General features: G+C 44.7%; 1 protein-coding gene across 4 annotated transcripts in view; it reads right to left on the bottom strand.

Moving 5' to 3' along the window:
• STX2 (syntaxin 2) overlaps window positions 1–25067 on the bottom strand; it is a 523716-nt gene that overhangs the window by 445292 nt on the left and 53357 nt on the right. For all 4 annotated transcript variants that reach the window (XR_011276253.1, XM_069620086.1, XM_069620085.1 and 1 more), the window contains exon 2: window positions 20845–20922. Coding sequence is in view for 3 of the 4 variants with exons in the window: in XM_069620086.1 (XP_069476187.1) it covers window positions 20845–20922 (78 nt within the window). In the remaining variant the exon portion in view is untranslated. The remainder of the gene's footprint in view (window positions 1–20844; window positions 20923–25067) is intronic.

The following is a 25067-nucleotide window of genomic DNA, read 5'->3' as shown; positions in this document are numbered from 1 at the left end:
TAAAATCATTCAAGTAGGGAAGGCGGTGGTCACAATACCCTCCACCAGTAATTCAGATCTTGACAATGATCCATCTTCCAGGGCTTCGATATCTAATGACATGGCCTATCAGTTGCAAAATCCTGAGAGCTGCCGTGAGTCCGTGAAAAACCTCCCCCTCTCGCATGGTTTTACGGTGGAGAATACTAAGAAAAGCCAACGGTCTCATTCTCAGAAACAGCCTAGGGGGGGGGGGGGGTGGAGGATGAAGCTATGGGTGAAACAAGTAAACATTCTACGACCATCATAGGATGGGAAATTATTTCTGACAAAAATGGTATAAAGCGCCTCAATCGATCAGCCCTGTTGAAAGCATTTAGCAGAATTCCAGCACTACGAACACTAATACGGCAGACAGAGTGGGTCACTCTGCCCCCATGGTGTGTAAGGTGCAATCGGCCATCATTACCAATTTGCTGATGCAATACACGGAAGTGCGATTTATTGGCCTGATGCCGCATCTTTTCGATTCTATCGATGATGCCAACTGTTTTAACGAAACTCCTATTCCGACCATCCCTCCAAACTCGCCAAAGATAAATTCTGGCAACGCCCAGGGCGGTATAAACGCGGATGTAATTGCTCAGCTCGCAGGATTATCTAACATCAGCAAGGACTGGTCGTGGTTATCTGCCCTAACTAATACTTTAAACCCAGCGATGGACAACAATCCCCAATAATCACCCTTCTACTTTATCTATTTTGTCCTGGAATTCGAGTGGTTTTAGAAATTTATACACATGGATTAATCATGTGCATGTGGGCAATGAATGTGATATTATGTTATGCCAGGAAACCATGTGCGAGCAAGAACTTCTGTTGCCTGGATACACTGTTTATCAAACTAAAGCTAAACAAGGCTTAACGGTAAGGCCTTATGGCGGTATAGCCATCTGTGTAAATAATTTGAATATACTCATTTTAGATGAATATAAATACATGGCAACATTGGCCTTGTTGGTTATATTAAATGATAAACAGCCTGATCCTTTGGTCATTGTTTGCCTATATGACAACCCGGCAACACTTCAGTTATCAACTGTCTTCCCAGAGTTGGATACTCTTCTTGATGAAGTTTTAACATCACATCCAACTTGTGGAATAGTGTTGGGAGGAGACTTTAATGCCTACTGTTTGAAATCAAATAGCCACAATGTGACTGCTGAGGCCCAACACCAAGCGGGCTATAGAGGTCAGTTATGGCAGGATTACTTAGCACCTTGGGAACTTGATTTTCTTCATTTTGAGGCTAGTGATGGCTGTCATCTGTCATACATGGAGGAGAGGTAATGCTCTACCTGTATTGACTATTTTGCTATCTCTGCGGACCTGCAGCTAATATCTAGTAAAATTGCTATTTATGATTCTGGTTATAGTGACCGTCGTATGATCCAATTGAAATTAGAGGTAGATGTCCCCATGCTCACTAATGATCATCAACAGGCATTGCTGGAAGGGGATCGTCCCGGGTTGTCAATTCGATGATCTACGAAACTCTGTGACAAAGTGAATGATATGATCACTGCACGACTTACGAATTATTATAGTTTCTATTATCATTCTTTGTTGCTTATCCAACATTATAACCAAAGTAACAAGCACCCTGCGGGAGAAGTCTGATGCTTTATCTTCTTCTTCCACAGACCACAATCTTAATACAATTCTTGTAGCAAAAAGAACATGGCTCTTCGTGAACTCAGAAAAACCTCTCTTCCATGGGAGGAATTTCTGAAGGAAAAAAAAAACGATTTTGAATTCATATCGTAATAAATGCAGAAATCACAAACATTTTATTCATAATTTGAATAACCAAAAAATGTTTAGCACATTTTGTCACAGGGATAGACGATCAACATGGGCTATGCTTAGGGCTGGATCAAACACACTACCCACGGATCAGGCATCTATGATCTCTGCGGACACTTGGAAAGTATTTTTTGAAAAAAAATTCTCACTCCCTGAAGTCATTGTTAAACAAGGGTTAAAAAGTGTTGATTTGGTAACCCCTTCTTTCTTACCATGGTCCGTGTGAAGCATCGAAAACACGATACATCCACTGAATTACTCAAAAGCAGCTGGCCAAGACGGCATTCCCGCTTGCGTTCTCAAACGCAACCCAGAAATGTGGGCTCAGATTCTCAAAAAGCAATTTGATAACATCCTAACGAGTGCATTCATTCCCTCTTCTTGGTTAGCCTCTATTATTGTACCTATATACAAAAAGGGTATAAGATCTGACCGGTCCAATTTCCGACCTATTGACCTAATTGACACCGCCGCAAAGGTTTTTGCCATTCTATTACTTAGAGAGCTTCAATCCGTGATGGGACAGCTTAAGATCCGGTCTCGCTATCAAATTGGATATCGGGCAAGGATGGGGACTGCACTTAATGCAACTATAATGGCCTCATCTGCTAGCAAAAGCCAAAGTGCAGAATTCTGGTCCCTTGTATATGGCATCGATAGATCTTACTTCTGCCTTTGATTGCGTCATACGATCCCTACTCGGGGAAAAAATTGCCTCTATGAACATACCTCTTTACATCATACAGTTAATCTCTAAACTTCACGCTAACACCACGTATCTTGTAAGAGTCAACAATGCAGGTGCAACAACGAACGCGATTACAATTGATGTTGGAGTGAAGCAGGGATGTAACTTAGCAGCCACCCTCTTCAACCTATAATTATGTGGTATAAATGATATCTGGAACAAGCAGATCTCTTATCCGGCGAGATTTGGTCACTTAAAAATCCACTGGCTAGCTTTCGCCGACGATATAGTGATCTTTGACCGCACCCCGAAAGGCCTAAAAGCCAAACTAGTACTATTCGCTTCCTACTGTAGTAATCAATCTCAAATGCAATATAGAAAAATCACATTGTGGTTTTTAGGGATCTCAAGAGGAAATACACTCCTTACAAATGGACGATTGAAGATTTTCCAATTACCATAGTTCCTTCGATCTGCTACCCTGGTTATACAATAACCGATTCAAATTCCTTGATAATGTGGAAAGAGGCACTGAATAACAAAGCGGCTCCCCTTGCGACCCAAATGAGGACGGTCTATATCAAGAACTGTAAATATTCATTACTTCCACTAATTCAATTTTATATTCTGAAAGTTGAATCAGTACTCGTTTGCCCTGGACATGTGCCTTGCAAATAACTTCCTTGACCAATTGCAAGGTCGGTTATGGAAGGGGGCCCTGCGCCTGGCTAAGTCTATTCCCAACATGGTATTGAGGCAGGAACTTGCCTCAATACCATGTTTTTGGATTTACTGCATTATCTGCGCGATATAACTGGCGGCTATTGTCAAACTAGCCAAAATGTTATATCCTCCAGCTAATTGTCGATATGAGGATCTGGGCCAGATGCTGGTTGCCTCCTCCCCTTCATCCATTACAAGATACTACGAACAAATTATCTCTTTACTTGATGAAATTGCACTCAAACCATCGGACTTGGAATTCAGACTAATACATGTCAAACTTCCCACATTTGATCACGACTGGTGTAAGACCCTAAATGGAATGTCTGAATTTAATCTATACAAAGAAGCTGCTAAATTCAGTACCCCAAGACTGCCGCACAAACTTTATTTAATTCAATTTCCTTGTAACAAAGCTAGGGAAAATTATCTCTGATTCAAATTAAATCAATTATTAACTCTTGAAAGAATTAGATGCTGGCATCCACTTCTGAAATCTGCTAGTGAATTGGGTTGTAGGTTTTGTCACAACGTAACTCATTGAATCTACAAAACATCTAGTCATTTTTTGCCCACATTTTGAGGCAACTCACCTACTAATATTTGATACAGAAGGTGTAGGCTTGGATTGTCTCACAAGAGAGTGGCTCTGGTTAGCCTGCATGTGGGGTAACAGAACAAGTCTTATCTTGTCCCTTTGTAGATTTCTAACAATCATTAACCGGAAACTTGGGACTATGTATCAAAATTTAGAAGGTGTGAATCAATAACTTGATGTAAACTTCTAGCATGCGCATTGTTTGTTTGCAAGCAATATTTGTAAAATACTGACCATTAAGTAGAAGTTTGTCTTTTGACTCTATATCCATATGTTTCTTTTCCTTTTTTTGTCTTATACTGCCATTGTATAATTGATAAAATGTGTATAGCTGTGAAACGTTGATTTGACAATCTGTTAAATATGTCTTATTAACTAGACTTCAAGCAGAATGACTAATTCATTATGACAAATGTATTACTTTTTCCTTTTTAAAAATATTCATATGCAGTAAAGAACTGTTGCCATGTTATTTTATCATTTTGCAGAGCCTCCTTTGCTTAAATTGTTACTAAATCACTTAAAAGCTTTCCACTCATAGTCAACATTCAATTGTAAAGAACTGTGAAACATAAAAAAAAGGTTGTAAAAGTTTGTTGATCGAACTAATAAAGCAACGGTTTGAATAGAAAAAAAAATTTAAAAATAAAGCTCCATTCTACCACAGAGCGGCCGCAGAGTAGCGGCAGAGTAGTAGTCTTACGCAGTCTATGGCAGCCATGGACACCGAGGACGCTACTCTGCTTAGCCCCACGGCCCAAGATGAAGGCCCCCAGAGGAGCTCACGCTCACGAGCAGAAGGCAAGTAGTAACAGTTCTGCGGCACTCAGAAATTGGACTTTCCTCATATTGTGGCGGACGGTGCCTCCGACTGTGATTCTAGGGGTGCTGGGGAGCCGCCGGCTCAAGATTCTCCAGAAGTGGTCCCCGTGAACAGTGGGGGTGCCCGACCGAACATCAAGATTCAGGGACAGGCATTCGTCAATGCCTGTACCGGCCGTTTAACAACTCTGGCAACCCAGTCTATGCCACCCAATTCCGATCGAGTGGACGAGCGGGGCGAAAATGGAACCTTAATACCGCCCGCTCGCCCAAACATGGCTCTGACGAACCTAGACTTACCTGTGGAAGAGCGGGACCTTCCCAACTCGTCTAATGCGTCCTGCAGCGGCTCCCCAACGCCTGGCTCCTTCCCGCCAGCCGCGGTCTCCCCACAGCCCGTCGGAAGACGGACGGCGTCAATTCACACGGAGAGCGAGGGGCCGGCTCGAAGGAGCTGGTGGAGGAGCTGGAGGCTGACATGGAGGGTGCGCCGGCTGTGTTCCCCTTGGAGGGGTCTCGTGGCCTGAAAGCTGGATTTGAGGTGGCAATAACTCCTGTGTTGGGTGCCCAGGAGGGCTTCAATGCGGATGGCCTGCCCAGCATACAGTCGGATAAAAATCCAGCTGAGAGCCATTTGGGAGCCTCGTATACAGGAGGTTTGCCCACAGGACACTCCGTAAGGGTGGACGTTGAAATCAACCCACTGCCTCATCACGAAAGCCCGCCAACTCCACAACTGGACGCCAAAAAGAACAAGAAGCAATTCACGAATATTGAGTCGGACCAAATTGAAGCTAAGGCTGATTTTGAAGATCAGTTACCTTTCAGACCCCTCTCCAACAAGAGCCTCTACTGCAAATAAAGATGAAGGTCCATGTCCTAAAAAAATAAATTTAAAAAAAAAAAAATCAAAAAATAAACAAAATCAAAAAGCTTCAAAAAAACAAAACATGTCCACCTCAGCCTGGCGGTCAATCCGCCCACCCGAGCAGAACAATGAGAAATAAAGGTGATGAATCCTGGGGCTCCAACAATGCAAAAAAACAGCTAGCCAAACGTACAACAAGGTGAATAATAAAATCAAAGGAAAATACAAGGCTAATGGAAAACAACACTTCCCTTCCACAAACTTTGAAAGATTTCTTTGGGAAGTGCTGCAAAAGGAAATCTGAAAATATTTCCGAAATTAGCGACAGCGAAATGTTGTAAGTAGTGTTCAGCTCAGAGGTTTCACTGGTGGGAAAAAACAACGAAACAATAGGCACAACCTTCCCTACCCCACAGTTTCAAAAAGTCTTAACACAAAAGGACGCCGCTATTCCATCTGAAGTGATGGGTGGACTGCTGTCTATCCCACGGAATAGCAATGGAAAAACCACAGGCGAAATCCCTACAACACCACCAGTCGACTTGAACAGGTCTCCCAGTCTGGAAACTCTTTACCTTGACAGTCAAAAATCAAGGGGAGCAACAGGCGGAAGCTGAGCCCCCCCCCCCCGCCCCCCAAGGAACCGAAAGAAAAATCTGCCGCCCTGACCACTACCCCAGCTTGTCTAAGGCAAGCAAAAAAAGACCTACGCCTACCCACAGCATCTACTCCCCTCAAGGATAGAAGACGTAGTGAACTGCCGGAATCCACCCCTGATGAATCACCTAAGAAAAAGCTCGACATTCTGACAATCATGTCAGCAGTAACTGTTGCTCTCGCGCCTTTTACCAAACTGTATGAGGCTATTAACGACGCATTGAAAGATCACAGTACTATTTCGGCAATGATGCACTCCAAATTGCTCTACCTGGAGGGCTACATTGCAGCTCTATAAAAAGGAAAAGCAAGAGAACACCTCATTTTACATCGGGCGGTGTGCACGGAAGAACCTTCACCTGAAATCCCAGCCGCCACCAATGAGGTGGGGTTTCAAACCCCGACCACTGAGTCCAAACTTTGCCAACCACCCTCTGGAACGTCTGGTGAATTGGAAAAGCCCTCAAATAAGCCAAGCTCCTCCTCACAACACGTTGTTCAAGGGTCTAAGACAAGCAGTATGCCCTCGAGTAACAACTAAGCGATGGGCAGCGGCCGCAGTCTGCTCGGGGGGGAAGAAGCTCCATAACTGTGCATGTGAAGACAACGAATCAATACTTCCGTTTGACCTTGAAAAACCCCATAGGAAGGGCACGGAGCCAGCGGCAAACAAAGAATTGTCTACTTTGCAGACTGGAAACCAACTAACACTCCTACACTCGGCAGCGAGAAACAAATGGTCTTCTGCTTACCAGTGCTGGAAAAGGGTTTGATCCCCAGAGCCAGCAGGAAGGTGGAACGAAACGGGGCACCAACGGTAACCTCAAACCCAAGTAGCTCAACCTCAAAACACACAGAGGAAGGCTCGACACCCATCTGCATTGACTTATTGGAGACATCTAGCTCTTCAAACACCTCTAAATCCACCGAGGACCTCCTGATAGAGGAAGCTCTAGAAATTCTGAGCCAACACTGTGAGGGAATCTCCGCAACCATCGCTGATGACATCCGACCAAGAGTCAGTCAGAATGAGCAAAATGTTGAACTCCAACCAGATACAAATGCAATTGATAAAGGAGACCAACCCCTCGTCTTATCACTGGAGGACCGTTGTAAGAAGGTCGCCCGAATTGCAAAATGGGGTACAGATCAGACGCGGCAGAAGGGAATTGACAAACCCAGTGAAGGCCCGCAAAGGCATTATCTTTCCAAAGCAACAAACTCTCTAAATTACTGCCCGGGGAGGAAACCAAGTTGTCCAAAAGAAAAAAATGGAGCAGGCATGTGAACGGCAGACAAAAGTCACTTGGAGAGAAGACGGTAGAGAGAACAGAAGATCGACTGGGTACAATAAGAAAACGCAAGGCGATGTCTTACCCAAACCCAGAACCCACCTAATGAAGAAGGGAAACCCTGCTTTCAAACTTGAACAAATATACAACAGCCAAGAATACGTCATTCTTAACAGAAGAACTGTGATGGAATTGCTACACAGCATTCCTAAAGTTAGATCAGTAGAATCTAGCAACCTGCAAATAGTAGAGCCAATTCACGAAGGTCGACAGGCTACCACCTACCTATATATCACCTCTCAGTCTGTCAAACAGAAGTTGCGTGATTCCTTGAAACATCTGTTAAAACTGGGATATGACCCAAGAGAAATCGACGTTGACAGACACCAGTAACAAGAGGAATCCCCGAACACCAGCAGAAAATACTCAAGCTCAGGGAAAACATAAGAAAATATCATGTATACCAGATATCCACAGGATGATGCACAAAAACTCTGAGCTGCGTCACAACGGGAAACCAACAGCACAATTGATGGAGATGTCAAGTAGCCCGCACATGACGAGAAGATATCTAGCTCCATCAAGAAAATCAGAAAGACTATCCTCTACTTCTAATAACCACGAAGAACAACAAAAGGCGGTGGAAAAGAATAATGAAAGAACGCCTTGTGGCCCTCTAACATCAATTAAAAGAACCTGCACGCAGAACGTGACAAAAGACCAAATACAGGCCCACTGGCAGGGATAACCTCAATCCCCTACAAAATCTTTGGGCGTGGCTTCCGTAATCCCTGGCTCTTCAAAGAAAATAGCAACTCAAGCCCATCCAGAAACCCTCCGAGGAAACGACACGGCCCACAACCAACTCAATTGTTAAGCTAGGCTCTTGGAATACACGAGGATTTGCACATCTTACAGTACCGGAGATGTAAATCTGGCTTCCTTTGATATCCTGTGCCTTCAGGAGACATGGCTCACAACTAAGCCTGTTCTGGACGGGTTTGAAATAGCTTTTGCCCCGGCCAAAAAAGGTCCGAAAGGGAGACCATCATCGGGCCTGTTAACTGCGATCAGAATTGGGAAGGGGCTGAAACTGATCAAAATCCTGACAGCGTCCCTCTTTATGCTAACAGTCCAGGTGAAATGCAACTACTGGAACGAAGTTTTGGACAAAATAGTGGCAACATCTGCTATAATTATAAATGTCTACTGGAATCCAGACTCATCTCAAATCAAGATTTTCTGGACATGATGGAGAAAGAAATCGACAGAGCCTAAATTGATCACTCCAAACCTTACCTGTACATCTGTGGAGACCTGAACGCAGTTTGCGCAAAGAAGTCCTTAATGCCGTCTGGAACGGAGGCTGAATCGTGCGGTAAAAAATGGACCTCGCTGATGAATTCAAAAGAGCTTGTCAACCTCGACACCATATTCGCCAGTACAAACCGCATCCCAACATGGGAAGGACGTATTTTGCCGGCCACAATAGACTATATCTATGTTTCAACTACCCTGTTGGCGATTATTACTTCTTCCCACATCGTCGATACCACGGCAAGTGCCCATAACTTACTGTGCACAACATAGCCAGCTACCTCACTCGAAAAAGCACCACATTCGAATTGAATGGAAGTTAATGCGAAAGGTAACCGCCTGTCTCTGAGCTTAAACAACGTTATCACTCTCACAAATAAATATGACCAGCTAGGGACAACGGGAGATGCTTGCATTCTACCTGACTACGGCGCACTTCTCAACATCTTCAGAAAGCCAAGATTGAACTGTGCATCATCCATGGAAAAACCAGTTCACAACTACGATCTGACCTTGGTTGTTAGAAGACGCCTACTCAGAAAATTAAAGAGTGTATTTGTAAGAGACGGCTCTGAGGTTAACAAACAAGCTTTGATCCTCGAGAAGAAGAAATACAAGTCGTGGCTAATAGAGCATCGCCACTCCTTGTATCAAAGAGACTCGGAGGAAATGCTGAGGCTTGTGTGTGGTAAAAACTCCTGCAAATTCTGGGTCCTGATCAACTCGACCGAACGAATCACTAGCGACTCACTTATTAATGGCACTGAAGACACCTGGACAACACACTTCAAAAAACTTTTCCATGATCCTTCCGCACCATCTACCACCATACAGGACCAAAGTGCGTCGCTCTGGGTGGAGCTCCACGACCGTGAAGACATTGTGGAAATTCTGAAAAAACTGAAAAATTCCGGGGCCTGACAAATATGCACCTGAAACAGCATCCTGAGGCATGGTCCGGGTTTATTAGTGAAGTGTTTCGAAGATCTACAACAGCGAAGGAACTACCCAAATCCTGGACAACAGCGGTAGTAGTGCCTATTTACAAGAGAGGAAAGTGAGACGACCCTACGAACTTCCGTCCCATTGTTCTCTTAAATGTGATTGGCAAAGTTTATGGATCACTGCTCTTTCACCACTTCCAAAGCTGGGAAAGCGGGGCGCCTTGTAACGACCCGTTCCAATCCGGCTTCAAAAAGAACGTGGGGACCAACACTAACATCCTAACCTTCAGCATCCTAAAAAGCAAGTCTCTAGCTGGGGGACCCCGAACCTACATGGCTTTCAATGACCTAAGTCAAGCATTTGACCAAGTTGACAGAATAAGACTATGGGAAAAGCTAAGGAATTGGAACTGTCCAGCGGCCATTCTACATCCACTCATCGCACTCCATACGGACACTAGAATACAAGTTCGGCTTGACCATCTAGGGTCCCTATATGGGGGCCAAGTGAAGCACGCCCTGATCTGGGGCCCATAAGGACACAATATTGCAAAGTGCACACAGTCCTCACTTCAAGAGTTTGCGTTTCATCATTTCAAAATGTCTTTTCTATCCAGAGCTTTAAACCTTTCCACCACCCAAAGTACAATGCGCTGGCTGAAGGGTGCCACTTGGAGACATCCCATATCTCCATTATGTCCTAATCCTGTAACAATACCTCAGAAGAGCTAAAGCAGCCAACTGGTGGCATTGGGGTGGCATTTCTGCTGTCCACCTCCCTTAAGCCATCACAGTTTTACTTCCACAGAGCTCAGATGCCACCAGTCAGTGGCAGAAAAATGCCATACAGCCACTGGCAGACATTTGCGGGCTGCACAGCAACTTTTGGATGACCTCAGACTACTGGCGGCACTTTAGCTCTGCGATGGAACCAATTTAGAATGAAAGTCTGCGTGTGATCACTTTTTATATCTAGAAGTAAAATCATATCGGATTGGGAGGAATTGTACAAAAAAAGGAATATTATTCTGGAAGCACAATTCAAGTTTCTTGAAAGTTAAGTCTGTAATGCTCTAAACAAGCAGGTTTGCCTAGAGCTTGGGGGCCTTAGAATAAAGCACCAAATAAAGGAGTTCTTCTTTGGCTTAAGCAGTGGGTGGACTTGCTCTGCAAGTCCTTTAACAAATTTCACTTAAAAGGCACTATATAAGTGCATCTATTCATACATTCTTCGCTTTCATCCCAGACTAAAAAGGCAAAACAAAGGACAATCAAGCAGCGTAGTGTCATCTACCAAGGGAGCGAACAAGAAGAATCAACAATGGCACTACCCTTAGTCTACTGTTCCTAAAACAGATCTCCATTTGAATTTTCATTTTTGAAAAAGCCTCCAACTTGAACCTTAAGAACCTTACAGCTCAGCAGTGCACTTGCAAGTTTGACTCTGCAAAACCAGGCAAATACTCTCCAAAAACTGGGAGGTAAAAATGCTCCCAAACGAAGACGCATAGGAGCCTGCTCCCTTCGTCCCTTCATATCAGTGCCATAGGTAGGATCTCCAGGGCGCTGCCCACTGCTGGTGCATTGTCCCGAAGACCTTTGCTACAGGATCCTGGATGATACCGTTACAAGTCCTGGGATGCGGTGCTGCGACAACGCCAGGTAAAACCAAAGTAGCTCAATCAACAGAAAAATATGGACACCTACTTCGCAGCCCTCACAATCCCCTAATGGGACCAGTGGTGGAAAGTCGGGAGCAACACACAAGCTTCTCGGTGACAACTGCTAAACCATGTCAGATGTGATCCAGGCAATCATCTCCAGAGTGCACATGGAGGGCAAAATAGACCTAGGAATCTAGCTCAACTTACTACAACATGGCACACAAGATAGTGTCTAAATTGGAAGAGGCCGAACGGTCACACCGACAGAAGACACTCATGAGTGATCATATGTCTGACCTGCTGAAAAAAGGCAACCAACAGGAGAATATTTGGAGGAGACAGTAATCGAGTGGAAGGACTATTTATGGAACTATTTTGAGGAAATGTTTTGCAGATTGTAGGGCCTAGAGTACTGTAGGGCTCATAGGGTCCCTGAAAAGCCCCTCCTCCAGGAGCACCAACTGAGGCAGTGGTGGCAAAACCTCCAAGCTACAGGAACGCAATCCTTTAGGCTGTCAGAAAACAGCGTTTTAAAAATGTATAGTACTCGAGTCACAATCTACCCAGACTACACGCAGCATATAAGCAAACTGCAACAGACCTTTGAGGGGGTCAAAAGGAGGCTGCGCTCCCTGGATTTTAAATAGAACTCTCTCCTCCTATGCTGAACTCACCTTTCCATCAACTGAAGAAGCCTTCACTAACTTTAACACTGCTCTATATGGTACCTTTTCCTCGCACTACCCTCTTACTACTCACTCCTAGACTCTTCCCCCCCCCCCTCCATGGCCCCGATTTACACCCCTCATCCACACCCGGAAAACAATGCAGAAAAAGCTTCACACTTGGCAAAAGACAAGACACTCCTCTGATCTCCAATTCCATCTCACTGCTCTTGAAAACTATTCCTCTACTCTTAACTCTGCCAAACGGGACGTCTATTTTGTCTCCATTCTCCAAACCTAGGAGTCTACAAAAATCTCAAACTCAATTTTCTCACCTCATATACCCACCTCATCTACTCTACTCTTTCTGCAAATGAACTTACTCCCTACTTCGCGTCTAAAATTCCTACCATTCACAATACCCTCGCTAATTAACTTCCATTCCCTCCTCCTGCTCTGTTTTCTCTACTACGCCTATCCTCCTCTCCTGCTACTAGGTCTTCCTTTGACCCACCAACCCGATTAGATTATTGCCTTACTTCTCAAGGTTAACCCTTCCTGTGCCCCCCACAAAAATACTGAAGCACATAGCTTCCTGTGTTGCTGCACATCTTAATTCCCTCAACTCCTCTCTTGACAATGCCTCTTTTCCCTTTTCCCCAAGATAGCTACCTTCATCCCTCTCCTTAAGAAACCTGGTCTAGATCCTAACTGTTCTGCCACATTTCACTCTCTCTTCTACCACACTATTCCAAAATCCTAGAGCGAGTAGTATTCAAATCGATCCATTGAGTTCCTGGATACTCTCAACCACAGAGGCTTCTTCAATTTGGCTTTCAACCTTAGACAGCTCCTCAATGTCAGCAACTTCATCTCGTCTGCTCAGCATGCAACCCCTTCATCTATTCTTCTCGACCTCTCTACTGCCTTCAATACTGTCGACCATTCTGACCTCTCTACATTAACTCTCCTTGGCTTCAGAGAAGGCCCTCGCTCGGTTTGCTTCATACCTTGCCCCATGCACTTTCAGGTGTCCTGGTACAGACACATCTCCCTACTCCTGCCCCCCACCCCCATTACTATTGGAGTTCAACGGTCGGTCCTTGGTCCACTTCTCTTCACTCCCTATACTTCAGGTCTTAGTGCCTTGCTCTCCTCTTACGGCTTCTTCCATTAACTCTTCGCCAATAGCACTCAGATCTTGTCCTTTCACTCCTTATCAGACGGGCTGTTGCCAAACATTTCGAACTCTCTCCCTGCAATCAAATAAAGCATCTCACTCGCTCATGCTCCACTAATGCTGAAGTACTCAACTTCACAGCCAAACAGGCTCCCTCTTCTGCTGCCCCTCTCTCCTGACTACCTTCCTTACTCTGCTTCAGCTCAGAACCTTTTCCTCTCTGCCACTGCAGCCACGTTCAATCTCCTCAATATCAGAAAAATCTGGCATATTCCTTTGAAATGCTGCTAAACAGCTAATCTCCTCCTTAGCCCTTTCTATAACAGATTACTGTGCCGGTCTCCTCTATAGCCTTCCCAACTATGCTTTTTCACCTCTGGACAGTCCTCAACTTCGCAGTCTGCACACTTCTCAACCTTTCGCGCTTTACTTCTACCTCCTCTGCCCATCACCAGATTGGCTGGCCATCTATAAAATAGAGGGCTATGTATAAACTTCTCATCTTCCAAACTAACCATGGACTCGCCTCACCCCTTATCTGCTCCTCACACTCCCTACTCTCCTCACTGGTTAAGATCATCCCCAGCTCACATCCTTGCCACCACTCTAGCTCTCTCCCTCGTTCTCCCTTGTTCATTCTAGCTCTCTCCCTCGTTCATTCTAGCTCTCTCTCTCTCTCCCTCTCGCGCTCTCTCTCTCGCATTCTCGTTCTCTCATTCTCATTCTCTCTCGTTCTCTCTCGCTCTCTCCTCTACTCTGGAATGCGCTTCCTCTCAGTACTACTCTTTGAAGAACCAGTTTTCTTGCACACTACGCTAATCCATCACTCTCCCTACTTTAAAAACCATACAGCACTTTTCCGTCACCCCCTCCATCCTTAATTCTTCAACCATCCCATTCCTATGTTATTCTGTCCTGTGGATCCCTGGTTTAGGTTTACACCTTCCCCTACAAAAGTCATTCTCTCACCCCTTTGTAAAGGACACATATCCTCCACTCTGCCATCAATGGTAAATACTGTAAACATTTGTGTGCCAAAGATACATTGCTTTGGCTTTGATTTTTATAAATAAAATGATAAATAATTCTCATTCCCAATTGCCCAGACTGCATGGGACTGGCTGGCCTTGCAACAGTCCGGACTTCCAGCATCAAAATTACCTTCTGCCAATCGGGATGCTACGCAATTGGACAGACCTGATGCCAGATTTTGATCATGGGTTTTTTCAAACGGCATGGGATGGGGCTGGTAGTTCCTCTTTTCTGACAGTGCAGGGGCCGGTGGATGGTCTGTGCTAACAGTATGCAATTCCATAAAAGTTCATTATTGTGGTTGGGCAACAGATGCTTCTAGGGTTTAAGAAGTATGAGTTGGAGGGGTGTTAAGACGTCAGGGTTAGCTGTTCTTATTCACTAGGAAAAAATATGCAAAGGAAGAGGAGGGACAGGCAGATCGATACTGGCGACAGCAGGGCTGAGGGGTTTTAGCTGCCTCACCGGTTAACTGTCTCTCCAATGAGACAGAGTGGAGTGACCTTAAACGGATGTGGTATTCATGCAAGAACCCCATTTTATGGGAAATGATTGTACATTTTTGGGTACGGGAGGTACATGGGAAATGATTGTACATTTTTGGGTACAGGAGGTACACGAGAACCTATCATGCCAGATGAATTAGAGGTTTGAGGGGTACTATGTTTAGTAAGATGGTGACTTTAAAAGTGAATGAGACCCCAGAGGCAGATATGCAATAGTGGTGGGAGAAATGGAGGAAGGGCAGGTAGGAAAGAGGCTCAGGGACTTGGAGTGGGTACACCCAGCCCCTACTTAAATGAGTTTCTCCAGGAGACTCGAACGCCCTGGATTACATTTGCTGTGGATTGGGATGTGAGAAGAATGCAAGGCAGTATGGGCAGGAATAAATCTGTACTATGCCGGTCAAGTGGCACAGCGAGTAGAGCGCTCGCTTTGACATCCGTGTCAGGTTCGAATCCCGGCGGGGCCAAACTCAGCCTTTCATCCTTCCGAGGTCGATAAATGAGCACCACACACTGTGGGTAATAATAAGCAGCGCTCAGATACCTGAGGGTTCGTAGCGCTATATAAATGCCAAATTATTATTATAAATTGGGGGGGGAAGGATTTCAATAATGTCATTGTTACCCGCATACACAGGCTGACAGATAGGTGGCCTCCCCACGAAACAGACCAAACTATAATTTTGTGTCAGCAATGGGCCTTGTTGATGGGTGGCGACATTCACTCGTTTCGAAAAGGCTTCTCCTTTCACTCACTGTTCAGCCTATCATTTTGCCCTGCAAAGCAAGGCGCGTAGAATCCAAGAAGTGGAATACCTCGCTCCTGGGAGATCAGATCACCCAACATTGCTGCTAAAGATTAGAGGTGAGGCCCTGCAATCCAGAGGAATATATATATGGTGATTCAACACATCTCATCCTGGGTCTTGAGAAGTATTTGAAGCCCTGAAAAAGGGGACTGTGTAATCCTTTGAACTTAAATCCACATCAGTAGTATACGCTAGAACCCTCCGAGAAGAATGCAAGGCAGTATGGGCAGGAATTTATCTGTACTAAAAGCAAAAGCAGCAGCTAGACTAAGTGCTTTGGGAGACTTGGAGGTTCAGCTCGAGTAACTGGAGAGGGAAATCCTGATCAATAATCCTGCAGCATATAGGAAACTATTATGGGGGAAGCAATATTAGGTATCCACAAAACTAGAACCTGTATTGGGAATCAATACCTCAAATCTTCCCTGTCGTCGTATCACACTTGGATTCGGGTCACATTTATTCAATTATTGCTTCTTTTTTGGAGTTAATCCATAGTTATAAATTCCTGTATTTTGCCTTCAGGGTTCCACACTTTTTGGTTTGTTTTTTGTGTTTTCCAAATAAACATTCATTTATTTGCGTTTCTTGGATCACAACTGGTTAAAATATAGAGTATTTAGTTTACTGTCTCTCGACGTAAAAATAAATTATATTGGTCGAAAGGCAGAGCTCGTAACTTCACTTCACAGAAAAAAAATTCAAAAACAAACCAAGAAAATGTGTTCTTCGGAGTATTTGACCTGCTCTTCAACTAATGCAGGAAGTAATCGGAGCGTGTAGCTTGAGCGCTAAGGATTTGCGATCTGCTGTCAACTATGGCTTCGGCTGGAGGTCAGCAGTGGGTGCTGGTGGAGATGGTGCAGGCTTTCTATGAGGTGTACAAGGAAATTGCTATAACTGTTGGATTCGGGACATTGTAGGACATTGTACCTGCTCGAATCCAGGACCCTGATAGATGGGAGTTTTTTCAGCCCTGTTGGGGCGACCTCCTATTCCTGAATACTAGAGATTCAGCCAATTCAGAAAGAGGAAATCAGACCGCACACTAAAACGGTGTGTGTCCCTAGCCCTGAAGAAAGTAGAGACATTCACCTTTATACCACTGAAACCGGTCAGCTTCTCTTGCGACCTCAGTAGACAAATACGGATCACGGAGATCCCTACATCAGGCCGCATTCCGATCCCAGTATCAAGAAGGGATCGTCAGCTTAATAATCTTAGGAACAGAGCTCATACTAAAAACAGACCTCCGAACCCAATGAAATAGAAGTCACCTTTGACGACTACTCGCCTTTGACCATTATTGGTCCAGGTGAAATACTCCAAAACACATTTTCTTTGATTGTGTTTTTTTTTCTTTTTTTAATTCTGTGAAGTGAAGTTACGAGCTTTGCCTTTCGACCTATATCATTTCCTTTTCCATCGAGAGACAGTAAACTAAATACTCTATATTTTAACTAGTTGCAATCAAAGAAACACAATTAAGAAATGAATGTTTATTTGGAAAACAACACAAAAAACCAACCAAAAAGTGTGGAACCCTGAAGGCAAAATACAGGAATGTATAACTATGGATTAACTCCAAAAGAGAAGCAATAATGGAATAAATGTGACCCGGAAGCAATATTAGAACATGGCCATGGACTCACTAGATCAACAGGGTAAAGAGAGCCAGGTCCAACGAGTTTGGGGAATAAGGCAAGATGAATGTTAGTCTGGTTGCAACAGAGAACAAGGCTCCCGTCATGGGCATGATTTAGTGTTCGAGAATGGGACCAGGGTGACGAGAGACTGAGAAATTGCAGAGGCCTGTGTATAACACTAATGAACACTCAGACATAGGAGTTTGTAGTGTTTAAGGCTATTCCAATCCAAAGCCTCACAGAGGAACAGATAAGAGCTCTGTATGCGTAGGTCACCAAAGATGAGGTTCAATAGAAACCCCAAAAGCGGGAGACCCCTTCTCCCCCCCTCACCCCCATCAGTCCTAAGGGCTTTCCAATTGCAATGAGAGACCAGGAGTCAGAATAAGCACATAAATGTGGACTATATTCATGGCCAGTAGAGATCCTGAGGACTTTGCTCCGCATTTGTCATATGCCTCAGTTGTAGTCCTTCCCAAAGCTGGCAAGCCCACATCCAGGTGCGCCTTTTATGGACTGATGTCCTTACTTAATGTGGAAACAAGAATCCTTGCTAAAATACTAGCCACCTGACTGTCTGCCTTGATTTTGGATGTGGTACATCTGGATCCAGGGAGGTCTTCACCAGAGCAGGACCTACAATATCTGCAGACATGTTGCCATACAACAGAAATAGCAGGTCATTTCGCTGAGATGGCAACGAATACAGAAAAGTCCTTTGCCTTCCTCTACTGGCCTCATCTATGAAAATAATTATATTTGGGGATGGCTTTATGTCCTGGGCTAAACTACTTTACAACAGACCCATGGCTAGTATTCATATCAATAGAGTCTGTAGCTCAGTCTGTAGCCAAACAGAACTTTGCAATGAAATGGGGGAGTTGAGACACAAGTGAGAAATGTGGAAGGATGTTTCGGTGGGGTGGAGGGTTTGTGAGGGGGGTGAGGGGTCAGAGTAAGGAGACATGACAAGGTTGATGGTTACACAAGTGCTTTTATTCAAATAATAAAGGGGGTTGGAAAAATGTCTAACTATGAGGGGTTCCCCTGCCTCAACAAACTAACTAATGAGACAGTCTGTCAGGATGTCAAAAATAAGTTGTGCCGTCCTGTGTCCAACTACAATGGAACAGGATATGTCGTGGGCTGCTTTCCTTCAGCCCTTTTCCAATCAGCCCCATGCTGCTATAATCTGGAAGTTCAGCAAGTCTGAGTGTTCAATGTTGCAAGTAAGGTTCTGAACTTGTTAGTTCTCCCAATATTTGGGAAGTTACTTTCTTCCCTGTAGAGTGGATTTTGTCATGCCAGGGGGACAAATCCTCATCCCTGGTCTTCCCTTGTCTCAATGAAGTTAAGGTTAACTTGTAGCTCTTTCCAGTGAGAAACGCAATCAGCTTTGCGAAGGGGACAATCCTCTTCCTTGGAATTTCCAATTAGTTGCAGAGTATTTCATTAGTGGTGACTTTGGTTTAATTTCCTCTTTGAGAGCGTCAGCTTCGTTTGTCCAGAGTTGACTGGGATGAGGAAGATTACTGAAGAGTTCCTGTAGGTCTGTTTTAATTAGCACAGGGTTGTTTTCCTTTATCATGAATTCCAGCTACCACATCAAATACAGACCAGTGCTTCTTTCCCATTTTGTGGGCTTTAACCAGCCTGGGTTCTCTCTTATGCCAGAACTGGTTTGTTAGCAGTCTTACTACCTCGCGCTACCGCTAGGAGGCTTCACTGTGTTTAATCAATGTGATCACTGCCTCTCTCCCTCTCTATGCGGTACCTTTGATGGCAGCTCATCTTCCAGCCTCCCACTTGCCAGTCCGGACAGGGTTTTCACAGGCACTGTTATGCTCTCGACATAACAGGATGCCTCTCCAAGGCTACAGTGTTTCTTGGGGGAAAGCTTTTGCTTCCTCGTGCCGTCTGACTCCGCTGGGCTAAACCTTCTGTTTTGCCACGCCTGTGGTCACTACTCCCTGCAGCCGCTCTCCGTGACCTACATTGACTATGCACCAATGTGCCAAGTGGGAATCCGCACTCCCAGCAATTATAGGGTTCAGCCTTAACGTTCTGCGTCTGCGAGACTTTGATTAGCCGAAGTATTGAATGCCTCTGCTTCATACCTTCCGTTCCCTGGTGACTCAATTAGGTTACAGACTTCCCCGCCATCCGGCTATGCAGCTCTGGGGTTTAAGCCATCTCTTGGGCTCCCACAGAGGTCTTCCCCGAGTCTGTCGGTCGCTTAATTTGTCCTTTCCGTGTCAGTGGTATCTCTTCTGCCGGCCGGGGAATGCTTTTCTCTCCCTCTTCAGCTGCCGAGTGCACCACATGGCAAACTTCTCTTCCCTTTTTTCTTGTGACACTGTATCAATGCCTGTTCTGCCAGGTCTTCCATACAGTTCCTTGTTCTTCCACAGCACGTTTCCCTGCTTTTGGTTTCTGCCACAACAGCAATGGTTTAATCCATTTCCACAGTTCCTGCTTTCAATACTTTCACTGCTGCTGCCTTCACCACGACTACTACTGCTGCTGCTTCTGCCACTACAACGCGTGTTCTTTTTTCTGCAGACTTTTGTTTCCATGCCAGATTCCCTTGTTGTACAACCACTAGAACGTTGGGTGTGGTTCCGTGCCTCTTCATGTGGCCTCCTCGTTGCGGTATCAGAGGTGGTTGGTTTTTCTTACATTTCCATTACTGGCCTAATGTTACCCAGATATGATAGTGGGCGTGGCCGAAGAAGGCTTAGAGGAGGACAATTGGGGAAAACTCATTGTCATGTTGGATTTTGACTACTGGATTAGTGTTGGTTTGGGTGTAACAAGGGAGGTGATCCTTGGATCTGTCACAGTTCCTGGTGAAGTGGGTGTATAGGATAAGAACGTGCCCCCAAGAGTGGAGTGGTTGGGGAAAATATGAGGGAATCTGAAAATGTAGTAATCACGCCCCAGATCGTCACTCCTCTAAACTGATTTTTCCAACGCTGAAGTGTGGACTAGCCATAATAAATTCTTGCACTTGTAACACGTGTGATCTACTGATTTTGCATACTTTAGAATGTTATCTATATGATTGCCAGAGTATGTGGGCATCTTGTAATGAATTAAAAGCCAATAAAATGGGTTCTTAATTCACACCACCCAAAGTTCATGAAATATCACTAGCAAAAAGCACAAGGTCCTGCCTGGACACCATCAGCTACCACCCAAAGAGATCTCACCTTCCACCCCTCCACCCACCACCAATACAAATTCCAAGGCTCACTACTGGAACCTGAGTAGACGGTGAATCCCTGGCGTGAAGGCAACATTTTTGAGGAGCATTCTTAGCGGCGCAAACCCACTTATACTCAACATGCAAAGAGAAATTCCATAAAACCAATGAAATCACAGAAATTAGCCACAAGCAGCGCAGAACATTTAACCACAGAGCGTGCAAGAGGAAGCAGGCGTTTACACAAGGATGCACGGTCAGTACAAAACCCAAGAAGAGCCCATATGGCTGCAGTGCTCCATTATGCAATTGATCACAACAGGAAATATTGCTTGAGCGCTTTATAAACAAAATCAAGATACTAATGGCTTCACAGTTCTCACCTGCTGGAAAAATTCATCCATAAAATGGTCCTTTTCAACAATGATAGTCGTGGACCCATCTTCCTCGAGTTCTTTTGTCTGAAAAGACAAAACGTACATTGAACGGCATCAAAAACAAAAACAGGCTTTTGCCTATAAATACTTTGATATCGTTGCCCCACATGGAAAATGATGCTCTGCTAGAAACAGCACATTACTACATTTGAAGGTTTATGAAAACATGAAAAGAAACTGATTCAATTACTTTTAGCCGCTTTGCAATGTGCCCCGACAGTAGAAATCTAGGATTCTGCAGCGTGGCAGTGGCTACAACATTTTATGGCACAGGTAAAGTGGAATTTTAGCCCAAATCCGGAAAATGCTGCAAACTTTCAGGGGATGCATATTCTTATTTACTCTAGAATGTCCTAGGACAAGTGGCCCAAAGCCCCCAGGTCTGGTCGGATAGCCCATTAGTCACTTTTACATCACAAGGAGTCAGTTTACCTTTTGCTGCCCAGCTCTGTAAATGGTATAAAAGTGCTTCGAAAACCTCACAATATTGAGCAGACAAGCGAGCTAAAGTACACAGAGATAACACTCATAGCTTCTACTCTAGTCTGGGATTAGTGGTCCCTTCTCCTGGTTAAATCTGTTGCAGCTTAGTCGCCTATCCTCCCAACCAGCACACCCACCAGCAACACACCCGAAGACAATTCCACTTACAAATGTTCACCAATTGGTCAATTTTCTCAAAAGCAGTCCACTGTGAATGGGTTAAAGCATGCTTACCCGCCCCAGCATCTACCAACGTGGCAAGTGAAAGATTTTTTTGGCCCCATTCCAGCATTTGACAATCAGTTTATTTTAAATCCATTAAAAAACGTAATCTGGTCTCCAAATTGTTTGACTTTCTTTAAATTTAAAAGAGCATGGGGCTTGTATATTCTTGAATTTAACCCAGTTTCTCCTTGGCGGTCATTGCTCTCAGGCTGGGCTGTTTGCTTCAGACTGGACTGATGCCGGAGGATAAGGCTGGGTGCTGTGGTGATCACTGGATGCAGAAAATGAGCCATACATTATCGGTGGTGGTCTCAAAGTAACTACATTTTGGTTATTCCATCCCTTTAAAAAGCAGGCAACAGCCATTCGGAGCCAAGAGGTGTGTGCTTTTTAGAACACGTGCAGTACACTATATCTTGCAATACTCCCTCCCCACCATTGTGTCTAGTCAGGAACATGGACTACATGACACGCGTGTAGACACGGCTTTCCCGTAGCTGCAGTTAAATTAAAAGAAAACCTACAGACCCAGCCTTCTATTTATAGTTGCCCTCTTGTCCTGCAGAAGTGCACTGCATTGTATCTTTTTTACACAAGGCCTTCCAGGTTGGAACATAACCCAAGAGCTTGACGGAAATGATCCATCGCCAAAGAGGAATTTCTCATTCCTAAATAATTACAGCGGAGCCAATCGTCTTTCATGATATTTTGAGGATTTTAAACCATCGATCCTACATAAAAACTTTAGCAGCACAACACAGCTGCGCATACATGTATTATGTTGAATGTTTGTGTAGGATTGCGTGGCGACCGTGGCACAATGCAATGGTGGCCTCCATTTATTGGAAGCTGCCAGGCAATCTTTATAAAGCCGGATTACTTCATCGCATGGACTCCCCCGGGCACTCCATCTCAAGGCATCTTCACTTCACGGTGTGGAACTAGAGCGTGCTCATACATGTCAACGCCAAGGCAGGAGAAGCGATAGCCTGAAAGGCAGAAAGTCCCTCGAGTATTAGGCCTACAAGGACATCATACTTAACAGCGAAGACTGCACCAAATTTCAAACGTAGTAACAACCACTGTACAGAGACAAGCCAGTTCTTCCACACAGACGTGCCGGCTGCTCTCGTACAGAAGGGACACATTGGCTGTTCATGGGGTTAAGGGCACCACATTTGCAGTTCTGTGTTTTTTCTTGGGACTGTATCCTGTACTTCAAAGAGTTAATCTCTTCTTTTTCTCGCATCTGCGTGGTCCGTTTCTTTAGTTGGCTGTGTCATTTGTGGCGTGACATTTGTAACAATGGAGGCAAGTACTGTTCTCTGGGGCATTATCTCGCTTGGAAGGCCAGTGTACCGGGGCAACAATAATGGGAATAAGGCATTTTGACATTTGAGCTGACAGGACTTTGATTCTGGGAGAGAGTTCAAGAGGATGTTGAGGGAAGCAGAGGCGTAGGGTCCTTCCCTTTCAGTGTGAAAAGGAAGCCCCCACAACATTGAACTCTAGCTATCTGTACTTGCATGAGTCACTGAAGATCAGGACGGCCCGCATCGAATGATCATAGCACAGACAACGGCAAGCTCGGTGCACAGACGGTTGGCTGACTCATGACTATTAACAAGGACTTAACAGCTCTAGGAGGACAAATTAAGGGTTTTTGGTCTCCAAGCCCTCTTACCGTGTTGCTCTATTAAGCCCCTGCTGTGTGAGGAGAATTTTCATTAGCGTGCAGAAGGGTTTACTATTGACAACCAGAACGTCCATCAACACCTCCAACTAGAACTGTACCCCGCACCTCCTCAGAGAAAGTTGAATTAGAATTGTACCCTCTTGCAATTAGAAGTGTATCCAACAGCATTTTAGAAATACACCCAATTGCATTTAGAAGCTGCACCCAATAGCCTATCTGAAAGCTGATTGTAAAACCGTTCCCACCTGCATTTAGAAGTGTACCCAATAGCATTTTAGAAGCATACCCAGTTACACCTGAAAGTTGCACCCAATAGCCTCTCTGTGAAAGTTGAATTCAGAACTGTTCCCAGCAGCGTTTAGAAGTGTACGAGGGTGTGAACTAGACGATGATAATGACTGAACGAATGTGTGGAGCGGACGAATATGAGGAACGGACGAATATGTACAACTGACGATGCTTAATATGCTTTGGAATGAAGGAAACACTTGAAAACATACATCATTACCAACCCCACGCTTACTTTCCCTCTTACACCACCACTCATCTAGAACACAGAGATACTATGACACCATTCGGTATAACTGTTCTCATATCCACATCTCCCTCTTACTCCACATCACTCTAAGTAATCATTGCTGGATTCACACCCCCCAGCCAGGCGTTCTCCTCAGGCCTAACGCAGCCACACTCGTTCTGGGTAAAACCGACCAGAGCAAACACATACTCCTGACCTCTCAACCACCACACCTACAACTAAGAAGCAGCTACCACTCGATTTCCGCACCAGCTGCACACATACCTAGTGCGCACACGCACTTTTGGACTCCCTCTACTCTCTATACTGACCTGAACTTCGGTTCCCGAGGGCGTTCAACCTACCAGCGCCTTCAGACCATACCAATGGTATATAAGGCGCTATATAAATGCAAAATAACAATAACAATAACAATAACAATCACTCAGTTTCTTAGCTGCAAGCGCTAAACCAGGTGTGTGTGGTTGAGTGGGACAGATCCCTTGCAGAATGCCCCGTTTCTTCGCTCCCAGGAGCATCCCCCACTAGTGCTCAGGATTCGGTTGGCAAATTGCCACTGAAAGTGCCAGATTGGGCTTTATCACAAGTGCCGCCGAGGCCCTGTCAGGTGAGCGCAATCCTATATTCGCGTAATCATGATTTGGAAAGCCCCACGCCATTTTGGAAAGTATATATTTTGAAAGTGTGGGGTGTGGCGAACCAGAAGGAGTCGGACTAAGAAGTGCAACGTTCACAGCGTTCATTTAAATAATAATAAACAGCCATGTAGCCCTACTGGTATGCAGGTTATTCCCTACCTAAAAATCTAAAACTCATGGCGTTTTAAAAGAAATACGCATTAGTCCAAAAATCTACTTACAATCCTACCCTACGACTTGGAGAGCAATAGCCTCTTATTTGGCCTTGCTTGACACAAAGGCTTGCATCTCTCTACAAAGAAGTTTATAAAAGTTCATCAAGCGCTGGATCTCTTATCCAAAAGAAGTTCAGTTCCTCATAATATAGTCCTTCATGCTTCTGTGCAAGTCCTGAATTGCAAATCTTGCTTTTTCACCCACATCCAATACGAAAGAGTTTTCTTATTACGATTCTACCATTTCTGACAGGCTGTTTATCTTCTGGTCTTTGGTTTGCGCATTGGAACCCTCCAGGTTAGCTTGGTTCACAGACTTGCTCGCTGCGATTTGTACTTCTGGGGCTTCCCAAAGTCCTTGTGCTCTTGTTTAT

This window comes from Ambystoma mexicanum, chromosome 10, assembly GCF_040938575.1.
Source record: "Ambystoma mexicanum isolate Mex_15411 chromosome 10, UKY_AmexF1_1, whole genome shotgun sequence".
Classification (NCBI taxonomy): Eukaryota; Metazoa; Chordata; class Amphibia; order Caudata; family Ambystomatidae; genus Ambystoma; species Ambystoma mexicanum.
This window is presented reverse-complemented; position numbering and strand designations above follow the sequence as displayed.